Here is a 17790-nt window from a genome sequence, read left to right as displayed (position 1 = left end):
AATTTTATGTAGCGTTTATAATATAGTACTACACTTAATTTGTTAATCAAGTTGTTCTATCCCTGGGCAGCGTGAGCCCCTTCTAGCTGGCTCCTGAATTCTTTTGATAAACCTCCATTATTTGAGCATCTACAAATTCTCTGGCAAGAGGAGATGCTCTGGGTCTATGCTCATGCTCTTCCACCTGACAAAATTCCCAAGTGTGACTCTGGCATGTGATCATTTTTCCAATTTTGCCTTAAGTGCTTTCTCGTAAGATAGACCTAGTTTGATCATTTAATTGAAGCAGCTCCCTTTCCCAGTCCCTATTACAACACTCCTTCAACTTTCATAGTGTTTACTTATTGACATTAGATTAACTCCCTCAACAAATATTTATTTAGCACCAACTAGTGCCAGACAGTGTACTAGACTTTATTTATCGTCTTTCATAACACATTATGTCCATTTTATTTACTGAGCATAATTCAATGCCTAGAACATAACAGGCTCTAAGTAAATATTCACTGAACGAACAAATGAAGCGACCTGATACTACATCCAACAAGATATTTTGAGGTGGTTTGGAAAAGAAAAAAAAAGAACAGGGATATATTATTCTGTTAGACCAGTTTATCTCAAACTTGCCTCATTGTTTTACCACTTAATTTGCTTTGGGCACACACATGGACCCCCAAATTTAGGTAATAAAAAGAAGCTTGTCATATAAAAGTCATTACATATTTTTTTTTAAATGACTAGTATAAGTCCATACTACATTACTGGAAACTCTTGGGACCAGGTATATTTTAATATTCAATCATTTGAAGATTCTATAAGTGCAATTATTATAAGGTATGTTCCTTTTATTATGTAACATATTCAGTAGGGTAAGGGCAATACCCTGTAATAAATATTAAACTTTCTATAGCAAAACCTCACACCAAGTGGGATTAGGAAAGACAAAATAAACATCCTCCTTTTTGTTCAGGTCAAATTCTATCATTAAATGGACATTCTATGAAGCTATGAAAGAAATTGAGATCTTTGGATTTGGAAATTGCAGATAAGGGACCAGGAACTTAAAATCATATATTTTTCTATAAGAATTTAATGCAGTATTTCCCCAAAATTTGTTTATCTAGCTTGATTACTATACCGAGGCAGTTTCTTTCTTGTTTTTATTTCCACTGACTTAAAAATTCTGACAAATTAGGTCACTGGGGATGATAGAACTACTTATTTGCATAATTATGTCCTTCATTTTAATATCAGCTATTAGTCTGCAAGCACTGATCACATGTTTTGTCCAGTCCACACCTGTGGCAAAGATAATGCTTGTGTTTACCACATCATTTCCTCTTCCCAAGTACACAGGAATACTACATTTCCCATGTCTGCAGCAATTATGTTGGGGTAATAGGACATTATCAGCCAACAGAGCATAGATGAAGGTGAGAGAAGCTATTTCAAAGCCCATCTCTTAAAAACATCCCACACGACCTTTCAGCTTTAATTTCCTTTTTGCATAGAAATCCTGCGTATCATGTGTCCCAAATCATATAGCATACAAGATGGAGGAAGGCTGACATAATTGCACTGGACTGCGATATGAGTGAGCAGTAAACTTACTGTGTTAAGCCACTGTGATTTCAGGGTATATCTGTCACACCTACACAGCTCACAAAACAGTTTCTCCCTAATGAAAATCAATCCTCCCAGGGCATGAGACTCCAATGATAGAGCAAAAAACTCATCAAGCAATTCTCCCTTACACAGGAATCTCACGCGTATCACAAGTTGACTTGTATGCTGTGCATCAATGATTTTATCTCACTGCAGACTGAAACGTCAACTAGTAAGTACAAGTGATAGCAACTGCCTTCTAACATTGTATGCTGATAATACTATACAGAAGCCAGCAGTGTCCCCGGATCAAGACATTTTGCTAGTAGCTTATTCAGCTTTCTTTCTCAGTTTCTCACCTCAAGTTGTCCACAGTATCTCTCAGCTTCTCGGCCCTGAGCTTGTCTCCAGGACACCAGGATCCCTCTCATTCTACTCACAACCAGAGCCCACAAGTGCAGGAGAGTCAATGCCCCCAGGGCAACTCTCAGCTACAGGATGGAGAGTCAGTGAGTTAAAGTCTAAACCTCCTGTCACTTGGAGGTTTATTCTACATAGTTATTTAGAGGATCCCCAGTAGGACTGAGCTCTGCTTTCCAGAATGATAGCCAGATCAACGACATTCCCTCTGTGGTCTTTCCTCCTAACCTCCCCACTCGTTCTGTTTCTACCCTCTGGCTTCCCGGAAGCATGTCCCAAACGAATGACCTGTTTTGGGGGTAACCAAACTAATTCAATGCTCCCGTGGCAATGCTACCTTTCGTGAATTTATCTAGCAATTTCATTTCCAATTGGTTTATTAAAAAGGAATTGCACAGTTTGAAAATGATGCAAAAACCAACAATAAACTGAGTTACTGAGGTATGAGTGAACAGATTTCTGATCCAATAAAATCCACTGTTACTTTTCTGTTTTGGCTTCTTTTATGTAAAACTCTAACCAAAAATCATGTATTCTAGTACAAAGAGACTTATAGTCTATATTTGTATGCAGCCCTAATCACTCCTTATGTTCACAGCACTATTTGAAATTCCAGTATGTGTACCTGTTGGCATAGTGTGTTTATTTTTTTAATCATTTTTATCCTTCAGTGAACCATTTTTGAACCATCGATCCACATTTGTGATTGGGAATGTAAAGCAATACTGAAAGGATCATCTGGGTCCTCTGGAAAGCAGATGCTGAAATGGAATTGGAAGTGCACAGGTCTATTGGGGGAAACAGCTGTGAGAGAGGAGACAGGGATGGATGCAGGGTTGGGCAAGGAAAACCTTCAATCCATCATGGAGACCTGACGTCTCGGAATGGAGACAGGGAGGAAGCAGGACTGGGCAAGGAGGTCATCCGACCATGATGCACACATGACAAAGACACAGCCAACCCGACAGAAAGCTCCAGAGGAAAGACTGCCCATCAGAGGAGTCCTGGGCCCTAGCAGCCAGATCATGCTCCATCACAAATGGAGGTGGCTGCCCAGGAAAAGCGTCCCTCTGCTCAGAGGCCAAGGCAGGTCCCGAAGGTGCGAACAACTGGAAGCTGTCAGTTAACCATGCTCCTCACAGCTGAATGGCAAATTCCTTCTGAAAGAAGATCCAAGCAGCAAGCCAACGTGGCTGCCACAGTTTTAACAACTATAAATACCAATATGAAAAATACATGATAAATTACCTAAGATGAACTGCAGCCTATTAATGAAATGTAAAGGGAGACAATCCAACCACAGAAATCCCTGTAGCCACATACAACCTCCATTAATAAAGTAGTAAAGTTGCAGTAAAAACATAAGTAATATTACATTTTAATTTTGTGAAATATAAATAAAACATCATCCCTGCCTTTCTCTGCGCATTAGATTCTGGCAAATACCCAACTTTCTGTATCCTACCCTTTTTGCTAGCCACTGTAGGAATAACTGTACCACAAACTGTGGCTTATTCATTGAGCGTTCTGGTGACATACCAAGGACCAGATTTCTCATCGATTTTCATGGCTTCAATGAACATCTAAATTCAGATGACTTACCAATCATATCCCCAGTCCAAACCTCGCTTTGAGCTTCAAATCCATGTACCCAACTGCCTACTTCTCTTGGTTTTCTCAAAGGCACTTCTAGCTTACCTCACACACAACTGGACTCATACTGCTTTCCTCAATCCCGGTCCTTATCTGCTATCTTCTATCACAATGGACAGCATGACCATATGCCCAGCCCCCCAGCCCCCACCAGAATTGGCCCCTTTCTTTCCCTTAACATCATTTCCAAAGTGTCAGTGTACCCACAACTGCTGATTTTCACCTCCTGAATAGCTCTTCAATCTGTCCATTTTTCTCCATCTCTTCTACCCCTAATCAAAGATATTTCTCTAACTGCATCTACAACAGCCTCTTAACTAGTCTATCCACACTCTGCTCATCTACCCTATCTCTTCTCTATGTTATAGCTGGCTAGATTGTATAAAAATGCAAAATATGACATCACATCCTTTGTTCTTAAAATGCTTTAGACTTCATGTTTCTGTCTTGAAAGTCACGCATGGTTTGATCCTACCTATCTCTTGGGTCTCGCCTTCCTCCACACTTTCGCAACACCCCTTCCCTATACTCCGTTCTCTTGCTGCACTGGACTTTTTAATAGAACCCTATACTCATTAGAAACTCTTCTCCCAAAATAACTTAGCAATACTCTTCTCTCTGCCTCAAACTTTCTTTCTTACTCCAATTCATCTTATCAGCTTTTACTCATCCTTTTGGTATCAGAGCAAACTTCCCTAAGAAATCTTCTCTGACCCTGCTGACGAGGTCAAGTCCTCCTATGGTAAGCTTTTATAGCACTAATTACTTTCTCTTATAGCATTTATCACAATTGCCATTTGACATTTATTTGTTTGACTACTTGATTAATATCTGTCTTTCCTAATATAATGTAAACTGCACAAGGGCATAGCCTGTGTTCTATTCGGCCCACCACAGTGTCCTCAGAACAGGATTTTACTCATATTAACATATTGGGCATGCAATAGATAAGCAGCTAATAGAGTGTTCCAGAGGAAATTCCAAAATACGTATTTGTGAAGCTGCTTCGTCTTAGAACAGTTTGCTTGAAAGTTTTCATACATCCCCTCAATTGGGTATAGTTAAGACATGGGAAGTGATAGCTCAAATCTTGGACAATTAATCCCAGAGGTCACACATCCTACACACTTGCTATATTTGTTCCTGGAGGCTCCAGACTCAATGTTGTTTTCTACTTAATTATCTTCTAAGTATTCTCCTAGTCTGAAATTTAGCCTTAACATTTTTACTGAACGCTCTTTTCTACCAGCAGTATTGACCTACAGATGTGAACTTCCCCAAAGAGAGGTCATAATTTATTGGGTAGCCATACCTCAGAGGAAAGAAAAGTCACAAAATTTAGGGGATATCTGGAATATAGATCTGAGTTTTCTTGAGTTCCTGAAGGTACAGACAACCAGATGTTTTTTAGGGCTATGGCTTACTGCAAAAGGGTGTTCTAATTTCAGTTCACCATTGGGACCCCAAACTCACCATGCACTTACCTGCCTACTATGAAGGTACTTAGTTGGGAAAGAAATTCTCAGCATGGGGCAGAATCTTCACACTTTTTAACCCATAAGGTAAGGACTATTAAGGTAGCAACAACCACTGAGAAAACTATTTGGACCTTCTTCCCCACCAAAATATTAAGTCAGAGGCAAGATCACTTTTTTTAGAAGGAACTGCAGAGATTAAGGCAATTATCGAAGAGCTGTGAGATGCTGGCCAATGATCTTTATCCCCATTCACTTCCTTAAAATGGGCAGTGTGAAAACTAAGGGTAACTCCACTGCATTTTCCAATCACCATAGCAGTCTCTTTTCTAGAACAGGTGAATAAAGTTTCTGATCCCTGATCTGCAGCTCTTGCTTTGTGGATCCTGTATTACTTTGTTCTACTCATGTGGACTACCAGGCACCATCTGACTTCACCTGGCAGGAGCAACATCTTGTTAACTCTCCACCCTGTGCCACAATCTAGTCGTCTGGAGTTGTGGCAAACTTTCCTTCCTCCTAGCTCATTTACAACCTCAAGCTGATCAGTTCTGGAGAACAGCAAGCAGTGGCAGTGCCCTAGTTGTCTTGGAAAGGAATATGAGATAAATCTTTAAGAAATCAAAAAACGTACATCCTCCATTAAGTTCTAGGAAAGAGTGTGGTTGGAAGTGGGAGTTTCAATGTCAAGGACATGATAGAGTATTCGCCCCAAGAGGAAGACAAGTTGCTGCACACAATACTAACAGGGAATCTTTTTGGATTCTGGAATCATATTTAGACAGCACTTGTGTATCCTCTGGCCAATTAACAAGTAACACAGAAATCTGCCCAAAGCAAAGTCAAAGGAGGTTTTCCAGATGGTTGAGTCTGTAACAAAAGTGGCTTGCTAGTTGCCTGATGGCCACATTCATCTGATAGTGTCCAAGATGCATGAGACGGACCAACATGGGCTAAGGAGACTCGGCTAAGCCTTGAAAGCGGTGTTACCACCAGGGAGCCTGGGGGTTTAGAGATAAACACGTTGCCATCAGCAGGTAACTATTCTCTTTTTGAGTAACAACTCCTGACATGCTTCTAAAACCAAGTATCTGTGTATAGAGTCAAGTTCAATGTGCTGCCTGGGCTGCCCTTCATGAACTGGGGATCATCGGCTCCACAATCCAGAAAACCAGGTTTACCCTAAAACACTCCAAGAAGTGGTATATAAAAGAACAAGCTTTATAGGTCACAAGGATAAAAGTATGTAAATAGATTGCTCACCTGCAACAAAGAAGCACAGACGGTTTATATATCATTAAGAAATGCTTAATAAAATCTTATTGAATAAAGGTGAACCCCTTCCTAGCAATGAAAGACTCCTGCTATCTGGGAGGCAATCCAATAAACTTTCTCAAGTAAATTTTGCCAAACATCAGGCTTCATTAATAATATTTATTTTAAAGATCACTTTTCATTGTAACAAATATAAAGTCATCAATGTTTTACAAATTGTCAAAAATGCCTTAAGTACAAAAAAAATACATTAGTAAAATGAATGTTATATTGTATTATTTGGCATATACTTAATACTGTCGACATGCATGCCATATGTCAGAAAAGCTCATGCATTATTGGAAGAGAAGAAAAATAAGATATAAGTGCTATACTGTCTGATTACAAATTCATTGCTTCGGTCAGTTTTCTTTCTTCAGGGATACCATTTACCTGCAATGTGTAAGAATGAATATGGGCATGAGTTAGGGCATGGACACTTTGAGTTTGTGAGCAAACAAATTAAGGCAAGGTGTAATTTTCTCTCTTCTTAGCATAATTTAAAATAATTATGTTGCATTATTTCTCTGCATTTGGTTTTCAAAAAAAAAAAAAAAGTAAATTCTAAATTAGTCCTCTCCTTCTAGGGCCAAGGCTATAACGTATTGTATTTCTCAAAAGGTACGCCCTGAAAATTCCTCCCACAATGAACAAAAGGAGTGAGTTTGACTGTGGGATGTATGACTGTGCTTTTTAATCGTGGCTCTTTAGAAAATACCGTGTGGGTTGGAAGGGCAGAGAAAATGAGACAACCTGAAGAGCATCCAACCTAATGGCTTGGGCCTGGGCCAAAAGGTAGTACTGTCGTCAGCTTGTAACTGCTCTATTAGCTCAGCTAGCGCTTAAGTTCAAGATTACAACACCAGCAGCTAGGTCACTTCTCCAACTTTGGATGATCATTTAAAAGAAAACAACTAACTAAATAAAACAAACTTCAGACATACTCTCTCTTGACAAATTCCATATAGGAAGCTACCAATAAAATTACTTGATATCCATAGGAAAAACTCTTGTACTTAAATTACCTTCATAAAGAAAACTGTGGCACTAGTATAGAGCTTTGAGGTACTCGGAAAATGCAAATTCTGATAATGATGCACAAATGCTGTTGCCTCTTAGTGATATGAGGATAACCAGGATGGAGTAACCATGGAAACACATACACAGCACTGAATCCAAGCATGCGCAGACAGAAGAGAATACCTTACAGATCAAGAAACAAACTTTACTTTTTCATTCAAATGAATTGAACGGGAATAAAGAATGTAACCTGCCCATTTAGATCTTCTCTCCAGGAGGCACGGCTCTACTTCAGAATTTATCAGAGGCAGAAACACAACAATATATCATAATTACATGAAATGCGAGGGTGGTCTCTCTCCCTTTGCACTTAACTACTTTGGGGGCTCACCGAAAACAAAAACAAGGAGAAAACAACCAAGATGAGAGAGAGTGCACTTTCGTTAAAAATATACTCCATATTACAGAAAAATGTAAGAAAACAAGAAGGTAATAGGCTGTAGTGTTAACTAAAAGGAGATCAAAGCTTTCCTAACTTGAGCAAAATGCTCCCCAAAACCTGTTAGAAAAATAACTTAGAAAATTAGGTTGAACGACCTAAAGTCCCCCTACGGAAATTCCTGGCTCTTATAACATTTGCTCAGGCATAAATTGTCCTTGTATTTGGAAATGCCACCTATTACTAAAATGCAGCACACTAATGAAGTCTACCTGCGCAAATTTATACAACTATCAGGTAAATCTCCCCAAGATCATCTACTTAGGTTTCCTTATTTCCCCCAATGGGAGAAGGAAGAAGTAAAACCTGGATTTTTAAAGTATTTTTCTTAAAATAGTTACTATTTTTCTAGATACTGTCTTTCTTCACCCCTTTTCTGAGATAATTAAGAATCAGAGGAAAGATTATTTTAGGAGAGAGAGAAATCTCTGAGGTTAAGGAGGAAGAGGTTCTAGCATTTCCATTGTAGAAATATTCTTTAAATACTTTTCCTCTTTAACAAAAAGTCATGAAATTAGTGGTAGCAGGGATTCATTTATTTCTTTGCTCTTTAGGTAACACAAATTTACAACAGTTTTTTCCTTCATCAATCTCCTGAAGGCAAACACATAGCACCACCGCATCAATATATTGAACAGTCTTGTTGAAACATGTTAGCATTTAATTAAAACAAGCAATCAAAATTGTGGGGGAAAATTCTTACAAACGTTATCTTGTAACTAAAATCTGATGAACAACTTCATTATACTTGCCTCAAATCTTTGAAAAGTTGTCAAACGAAAATCTCCTTAAGTTCCCGAAAGCAGTAATAGAGAAGATAATTTTTTGAATGGAAACATGTAATAACTTTCTATATGTGCCTAAAGTTTTAAAGAGACTTACTTAATAGCTTCCCTACCACAATACCACTATTCGTACTCAGAATTCCACATCCAACTTACATTTTTAGAACTGCTCTTGCTTTTCCAAAAGAGCTACAAAGGCATTACTGGTTGCTCGGCAATTAGAACCAGGAATCAACCACTAATTAGAAGACAATCATGAATAAGTCATGTACTCAGTGGTGAGATGAATGAAATAATTGGCTGTGGAAATTTTTAAGGAACACTTGAAAGAAATAGATTTAAAGAAAGCAAGTCTTAGGGACATAGAATAGTCCAGGGAGAATTGTGCGCCATCTTGTTGTCACTGGTCATGTTATAACAGCTTTTTAAAGTGGCATTAAAACCAGGCCAACCATTTCTCATTTATTCCCCTGAAGCCTCAGTGATTAGTCACAATGGTTTCCTTTTGTAAGAGTCAGTTTCAAGCTGCTCACTTACTGAGACAAATCCTGGAAGCATCCAAGCTAAGAATCTTTCATACCAAGGGGAAGAATGGGGAGCTTCGCTGAAGGAAGGGGATTTTATTCAGTCTTCCTTAATTAGACAGGACCTCCATGGATGCTTTTGCTCTAAGATCATTTACTCTGTGTTTATCACACTGACGCCAATGTATGCAATAATCTAAGCTATTATTCTGCGGTTCTAACTCTGATTAAGAAATGACACAACTGTTTTGCCTTATTTGGTGAAGCTACAGCTTCATAAACTATATAGCACTATAATTATCTTTTAATCTATTAGCTTCACCCATAAACATCGACGTATTACTTTTAGTACTCACCTGTAGTCTGCTGTTGGGGAATCTGAGTCTGATGTGGCAAGTTCCTGGAAACGATTAACATTTTTAGTAAAAGTGTGTTTGTCCATACACATGTAAACATAGAGCAGGCACATTAGAATGAAAAACTTTGTAGCTAGAAAGGACCCCAGAAATCACCTAATCTAGCACAAACATGCCCCACCCCCTTTCCTCATAAGTTTATGGATGAGGAAACCGAGGTTTGAGGAAGGTGAATATCAACAGTTGATAATATTCAGAGTTCCTGCTACACCTACAACAACACTAGGAGGCAGGTATTATTTTCCCCAATTTACAGATGAGGAAACAGGCTTAGAGGTCTGAGGTTACATAACCAGGAAGTGGTGAATAAAGATGTGAACACAGGGGCTCCAGGGCTGTGTTTATAATCTGCACACTGTTAGATCCAGGTCTACACACATATACACACTCACAGAACAACATATATCACCATCTTCATTCACAGTTCCAAACCTGTGCTCCTCCATCCCCATCCGAGGGAATGACACTGGCTAACCACCCAGATGCACCAGTCAAAATATAGAAGTCATCACTGACCCTTCTCTCTCTTTCAGTCCTCACATCCAGTCACTTGGGAACTCGTGAAGATGCTCCTCAATCTCTTTAATATGTTTTCATCTTCCCCACCTCCACTGCTATTTGGCTGAAGCCATCATCATTTCTCACTTGGAACTTTGCAACTGATCTGAATTGTTTCCTCATCCCCATTCTTGCTCCCTTATAATCCACTATGCACATTGCTGTCAGATGATCTTCTAAGACACAAACCTGATTATGTCCTTCAAATGAACATGTTTCATTTTTTCCCTTTATCTCCCTGCAAGGTAGGTTTCAAGTTTCTTAGTGTAGCCTAGAAGGCTATCTATAGATCTGGTCTGTACCTGGAGCCGTCTCTGAACTGCTTGAAACAACTACCACCACCACCTTGGCTACTACCATCTCTTGCATCCAACCAGCTCCCATTTGTCCTTGCAAACTCAACTCAAAAATGGTTATAGTGGACTCAGATTACTTCTGCGATTTAAAACTATCCCACAAGGAATGTTAATCAAACTATCTAACTTATTATTTTTAATTAAAAAAGTAACATCTCAAATACCAACTGTTCTATGCCTCCTCACTCTCTAAGCACCCCTTCCTCAAACAGTTACCATTTAGCATGCTTTCACACACATACTGACTGTCATTGCATTTTCCTCACACAAGGTTTAACTACCCCAAAGTGCCTTAACAGTAAAATCATCCTATTTTGTTTAGTATCCCCAGTAGTAAGCATGCAGTAAATATTTCTTGAATGGGTACATGCAAAAATGAAGGTATTTACAAAGATTCACATAACACACACATGTTTATTAACACTCACATACACCCATTTAGTTTCAAATTTGGATGTTAAAATTAGGATACAAACATGGACAGTTTATATTCTGTGCAGAAGAAATTCTAAGAGTCAGCCCCTTGCTACAGAACAGGGCTTGATCCAAGCCAGGGATTTTCAAGGTTTTTTGTTTCTCGTCAGCAATAGAATTCCTTTTAATTGAAATCCTAAGCAGAACTCTTGATGTACAAAAGAGATAAATGTGAGTTGCCCCGGTTGAAACCAGGGAGCTAGGAATCCAGCCTGCTTTGTTTCCTTTGCCTCACATGCTGGCCCCTAAGGCATTTCTAAGAAACCTCCAAGAAACAGAGTTTGAAAACCACTGATCTGAATCATTTCAGCCAGGCAAATATTATGTTCCAAATACAACGATCTAAACTGGAAAACAGTACATGCTAGTTAAATACTGTTTAAACACCAAAACTAATCCATAGGAATGTTAATGACTCCAAGTGATTAAATTAAAAAAATCCGTTCCATTTTAAATATACAGTTAAGGAAATAAAATCAATTCTAATTCAATTGGAGGAAGTTACGTACTAATTCATCTCAATAATTACATTCTTTTCTTGCTATTACCTTTCAGCCCTACTTATCCTTGTGTGGTCTCTAGGAGTATTTTTCTTGGTTTGTTTATTCTTTCAGTATTTCACACAGTGTATTTATAGGTGGTTTTGATCATGAAAGTAAAAAGATTAATTTATAAACCACAAAAAGGAAATTAAGTTATAGATTTAAAGATTGGAAAACAAACATCTGTACTACCAAAGTCAAAATGCAATTTCATGGGTATTTGGGAGGGGGAGATGAATTTTGTTTTAACTTCTCAGGTACAACTACTTTGGGTCTATTCTACATTAGCAATAAATGCAGCATACATACACACGCCCACACACATTTCCTCATTTCCTGTCATCCTAGCTCTACCTAGCCTATTAATGGATTAAATCAATACATTTTGACAAAATTAAGATACCAGAGAGGACAAAGAAAGCCCTTCAAAAGCCCTAGACAAGGATAACCAAATTCAAAATCAATATGTGCATGAAGTAGTTGGAACCCCCTCTCCCGCTGGCTAGTCCAGCTTACCCTTCTATGCAACACACCTTTAAAAACCACTGATCAAAGTCGACCTCATCTATGCCCTGTCATTTCTTCCCTAGCCTTTGTTTTTTTCCCTCTTCTGCTGAAACCGCTGAACTTTCTAAATAGCAATGGGCTTGCTTAGGTTCAAAGAGAAATGGTTGGTTGAGAAAATACCACACATAAACTAGCAAGAAATTTGGAGGAGATATATGAGCAATTGTGTGTATTACACTGGTTTAGGGATTTAAAAATATCTGCAATGTGTATCCTAGCTGGTTAAGTCTGAATGACATTGCTTTTTGCAACTTCAATGGAAACTCAGATGAATTACATACAAGTGCTATGTGTACAAAAAGGTGCTCAACAAAAAAATATGGGGAGATTCAACAACCCCATAGTCTCCAAGGTGTGCACGCATAACTCTGATTTTGTGGTTGCCCAAACTAGTGTCTACATGTGAGCCCGTGAGTGTCAGAGTGTTAATATATCTATGATGAGCATATTTAAAGTGTGTATTCCATTTAAAAGTTGAAGGGAGGCATCTCATAAGAGCGCTGCTTCAGGCATAGTGGAAAAATGCCTACAACTGACTTTGCTACAGTTAAGGAGGGAATGCAATAAGAAAACGGAAACATTTCCATCTTTGGTTGAAAGCAGGCTGCTGAAGGCAATTAGACAAGAAAGTGGGGGTTGACTTCAAATAGAAGTCTTATAATCCTTCAAAGAAAGGACCTTTATAAAGTCATAGAACTACCTGGAATAATTAAGTTATTAACGAACTAACTGAAAGATTATTATGTGTAAACCACATTATGTTGAAAAAAAGGTTTACGAAAACTGCAAATTCTCTAAATTATTAGCATTAATTATTTTCTAATTTTACTACCATTAATTACAGGCATTTAAGTAGAAAATTACGTAAATTAGCCATTGCACAAACTCTACCCTTTAAGAAAGCAAAGGTAATAACTTGCAAATTAATAAATAAGTGATTTGGAGGGAGTACACAATTATTTATTATTTGTACAACCATTTTAAGGTAATTCGACATTCCTGCATCTCCTGTAGAGTAATGCTATGAGTAAGGTTGATGATTATCAACTCATTATATTCCTACTTGCTTGAAGACTCAAAAGCAAAGAGAGGTTAAGTGACTTCTATAAAGCCACAAAATCTGTGCCAGAGTTAAAAACAAATGACATTAGTTTAGTCATATGGAATACAAAACACTCCCTTTTGAGTTTGTATGGATTCATTTAACAATGTGAAACAGTACTAGCTTTTTGGAATTTCCCAATTATCAGCAAAATTGATTACCCAAATCTTGAATTTTCTACAAATTTTTTTCTACAAAAATGCTGATTTGGACCCTATGACTACTTCTAGTACGGAACCAGGCCATTATTTGGGCCAAGGAAGGAAGGACACAAAGAAATTGGAAACATCACCATAATTTTAAATTTCAAAATCTAATTTTAATTAAAATCAATATAGAATATATAGAGAATATAAAGAAGAAAAGAGACATCCATTTCTTTCTTTTAGTTTTTTCCCCTACCTTTATAAAGCCAAAAGCAAACCTACCACAGCTCTAAACTGAAGTCCTAACCTCCAAGACTAAACTCCATCAGAGATATTCCATCTATCGCTTTTAGTGTATGCTCGCTGATTTTTTTTTTTTAAAGTCAATGGCTCCAAAATCTTTGGCTGCTTGACACTTCTTGTCAATAGTAAATCATTATCGGGGCAGGGGGTGGGAAAGGATAGACTGGGATTTCAAAATGCAGAATAGATAAACAAAATTACACTGTATAGCACAGGGAAATATATACAAGATCTTATGGTAGCTCACAGAGAAAAAAGTGTGACAATGAATATATGTATGTTCATGTATAACTGAAAAATTGTGCTCTACACTGGAATTTGACACAACATTGTAAAATTATTATAAATCAATAAAAAATGTTAAAAAAAAAAAACCCAGTAAATCATTATCTGATCCCCTGCAACATTGTCTTCAACTGTTATTAACTTTTATTGAAACTTAATTTTTTATTTATGGAATTTTACCATGAAGTTGGTTCTCACTAGTACCCAAGGGAAGACAAATGGAAAAATACTTTAGATAAAAGCTAAAATGATTAATTACTAAATATCTATAATTAGAAGACTTAGTTCTACTTTTACACACCTTAATTTGTGAAAGATTAAACATGACCTACCTCCTGTTTTGAGGGAGACCCAATTGCCCTGGATTAAGTACTATTTTTAGTATAATGAATAAAGACAATTTTTGGGAAGCCAATTAAAATCTTCCTAGAAAATGGCTGGGTACTTTCCCCTATTATTCCTCATATAAATTCCTCTATGAAGATGCTTCCCATTCAGGAAAAATCAACTGATATTGATGTTGGTATAAGAAAAGAATAATGAGGCAGATCTACTTCCTAAAAGACCATACTATACATTACAAATTTAAGAATAAATTGTTTTTTAGAAAACTAAGTATTTGGGATCTGCCAGTCAATGCCTCCCATAAAATTGCAAAATGAGTACAATTTTGGGGTGGTTTTTAGCTTTTCATTTTTCTGTCCCATTCAGACATTACTCTCTAATCAGCACTAATCTCTTACTTCTCCACCCATCCTCCTCCAGCAGTTTAGGAAAGTGTGAAAGTGTAGAGGCTGATAAGCAGAAACACACAAGCAGACCTAACACTCTGGACTGCCCCCTTTCACATTTTATTCTGCACAGATTCCTCAGGGGGAATTAGGAGAAACCGGTCCCCCTTTAAAACTCTACGTGGAGGAGAACGAATAACAATCCTTTCTCCACCTCCATCCCCAGCAGAAATGCCAGAAATACTGAACCCTAAAGCGCAGGTCCTTTAATTATTTAGATCTGGGATTTCCAACCTTTTTTCCTGCTCCCCCATTATACACATATCCACCAGCTCCCAAACCCTCAGAAGCAGGGCCCTGGGATCTGGATTGTAAAAGCCTTACAGGTGAATGCGACCCACAACTTGGTTTGACCTACAACCAGACTAGACCATCTCTTGACATTCCTTTTAGGACCTCAAATGCTACACCTTGGAATTTGATTTTCTTAATTTACATCATTACAAAAGCTTATCTCTGAAGTACTTCAGTCAAATATGTAATATATTTTTGATGTTAAGTCTTTGGTCAAAAACATAACCCCTAATCACAACAATGATTCTTTGGGCAAAGCAAATTTACTTTTAAGAATTACTTTAGAATGTGATTTTCAGCAATGAATTGTAATAAGTCAGGGGACTGAATAGAGGAACAAATTTACTTCCTATTAATGGTAACATTTATTCTCTGAGCTGCAAAGATAACTGATTAAGTATAGACGCAGAAAGCCTGACTATTCTGTGGGATGGGGGACATCCTGCAGGAGACATGACTAGTGCTCCTCAAGACTGTCAAGGTCATGGGAAACAAGGTCATAAGAAACTGCTTAGACCAGAGTAGACTGAAGAGATATATGCCAATTATTATGTCCTGGACAGAATCCTGGAGCAAAAGAAGGACATTTGGAGAAAAACTAGTGAAATCTATTAAAAAAAAAAAAGTGTGGTGAATATTAAAGCACCAATGATGGTTTCTTCGTTGTGACAAATACACCGCAGCACTGTAAGATGCTAACTATGGGAGAAACAGGGTGAGGAACACCTGGGAACCCTGTATTATCTTTGTAACTTTTCTATACCTTGAAAATCATTCCAAAATAAAAAGTTCATTAAACAATAAATACATTAGCAAAGAGTAAACTAAATTTACCTTTTATTTCTATACTATGTGATAATTTTAAAAGCTTGTTTATATTGTCTCTGTAATCTACAAGTAGAAAGAACACTGCACAAAATGAAATCCCTCCTTTCTAGCAGGTGTTCTGTCTCCCAGGCCTACTCCAGTTTCCCTTTCCACTATCTGTTCATCCACTTTGCCTGTAACCTGAAACAGAAATCCTTCGGGGTCAATGACCACATTATCTATCTGACTTGATATCAAGACAGGTAAATAATCTAGTCTCAGTTTTGACCTAATTTAGCTTTGTTTCTTATCCATGTTGGAATTTTATTAATAGCAAATAATTAAACATTTTTTTACTGTCCAATTGAAGGTGCCAGTCTGGAGTCCTATGAAGCATTCTACCAAAAAGAAAATACTACTGTCAAATTGACTAATAACTACGGCAGTCTCCCGTTACACAACTGTTCTACGTTCTCTTCTCTGACCCTCACTGTTGTGAGGTTCACTATTCCTCGTGGATCAACCTGTTTAAAAGACCCAAACAAGTTTCTATGCAGCTGTGAAAGAAAGCTTTGAATGTTCTTGAGTCTTGTCTAGAAGCCAACATAAACTTTCAGTCGTATCATTACGCCTGCATATTTCTGATGTCAAGTCTGAGGAATAAACACCAACTGATGCAACTAGCCAAATTATTTATGAATGACAAATTCAGTACAGTTTGTATAAATAAGTGAAGATGAAATGCATGCCCTTTTAGGAAGGGTTAATTAATAAATGCCAGGCAACACTAGCCAAAGATACACCTGGTTATCAGGTACTATGATGTCTCATCAAATAAAATATCTCACTTTAACACTGAGAATTCAGTTTGATCCAAATGACCAAAATATTTACATTATATGTGTACTTGGTGCTGAAATAAACCTTTAAAAACAGGTAAGGAGTAAAAGTTGAATTTGCATAAAGGACAGCTGTGATGAACCTGATACAATAAATTCCCTATTATCTGGTATGGTTGGAAAATGAGGTTAATCACACATTCTGGCTTATAAGGAGGGGAGTTATCATAGAGACCATGCACATATTATCTGTTTCCAAGAATAAAAGATAATATACACTCAACACTGAAACTACATCAAATGTAATTTAATTTTCCTCTGATGAGTCAGATGCACTTGATGATCTTGCAGTGCCTCAGAATAATCATTGTGAACATCATCAATTATCTATGTACCCTATTTATATAGAAGTGCTTGTTAATGGACTTTTTCCATTAGCAGAAATCTGAATAATATAAAGGTTCTCTGGACTTAAAAATACATATATGGTCAAATTGTTGCAATTCTATAAAATAACCTATTGCATTTGCAAATAGAGAGATGTGATCAACACAGTGACAGTCTTGATGGCGTTATGGAGGGACTAGGAAGATGCATTTGGTTATAAACTAGAGAGGAAATTTTATTTCCTTTGTATATTAGTAGCAACATTGCAAAATCCTAACCACAGAGAATCAAAATTAATTTTAAGGAGTAATTTTTAATATATACGGTTAGAAAGCATATCTAAAAAATGACCCAGCCTTTTTTCTTCCCTTAAACTTCACAAGCAATAAAATTTTACTGACTTAAAAACGCATTCAAGTTACCCTACTTATTATAATAAATATTCCTCTTTTCTAAAATTGGATAAAATTGTTATTTTGTCAACAGAAGCATTTCCCAAACTATGTTCTTTAAATAGAGTTACCTCTTCTGAACTTTTCCTGTGGATTCACAAAGCATATCAACACACTAAAGGATCTGAGAACCCTTATAGTTTAAAAAAACAAAAACAAAAAAATCCTGTTTCTCA

The 17790-nt window shown here is 37.3% G+C and overlaps 1 protein-coding gene across 5 annotated transcripts in view; it reads right to left on the bottom strand.

Annotated features, from left to right (window-relative positions):
• Positions 1-6586: 6586 nt before the first annotated feature.
• SGCE (sarcoglycan epsilon) overlaps positions 6587-17790 on the bottom strand; it is a 64688-nt gene continuing 53484 nt past the window's right edge. For 2 of the 5 annotated variants that reach the window (XM_031454919.2, XM_031454917.2), the window contains one exon: positions 9641-9695. In XM_031454919.2, coding sequence (XP_031310779.1) covers positions 9641-9695 — 55 coding nt within the window. Of the gene's footprint in view, positions 6861-8480; positions 8774-9640; positions 9696-17790 lie in introns of those variants that run through there. The other 3 variants (XM_010979662.3, XM_064487563.1, XM_064487562.1) reach the window with 3 other exon arrangements.

This window comes from Camelus dromedarius, chromosome 7 (assembly GCF_036321535.1).
Source record: "Camelus dromedarius isolate mCamDro1 chromosome 7, mCamDro1.pat, whole genome shotgun sequence".
NCBI classification, from domain to species: Eukaryota; Metazoa; Chordata; class Mammalia; order Artiodactyla; family Camelidae; genus Camelus; species Camelus dromedarius.
Note: the sequence above shows the minus strand (reverse complement) of the source record. Positions and strands in the feature narration are given on the sequence as shown.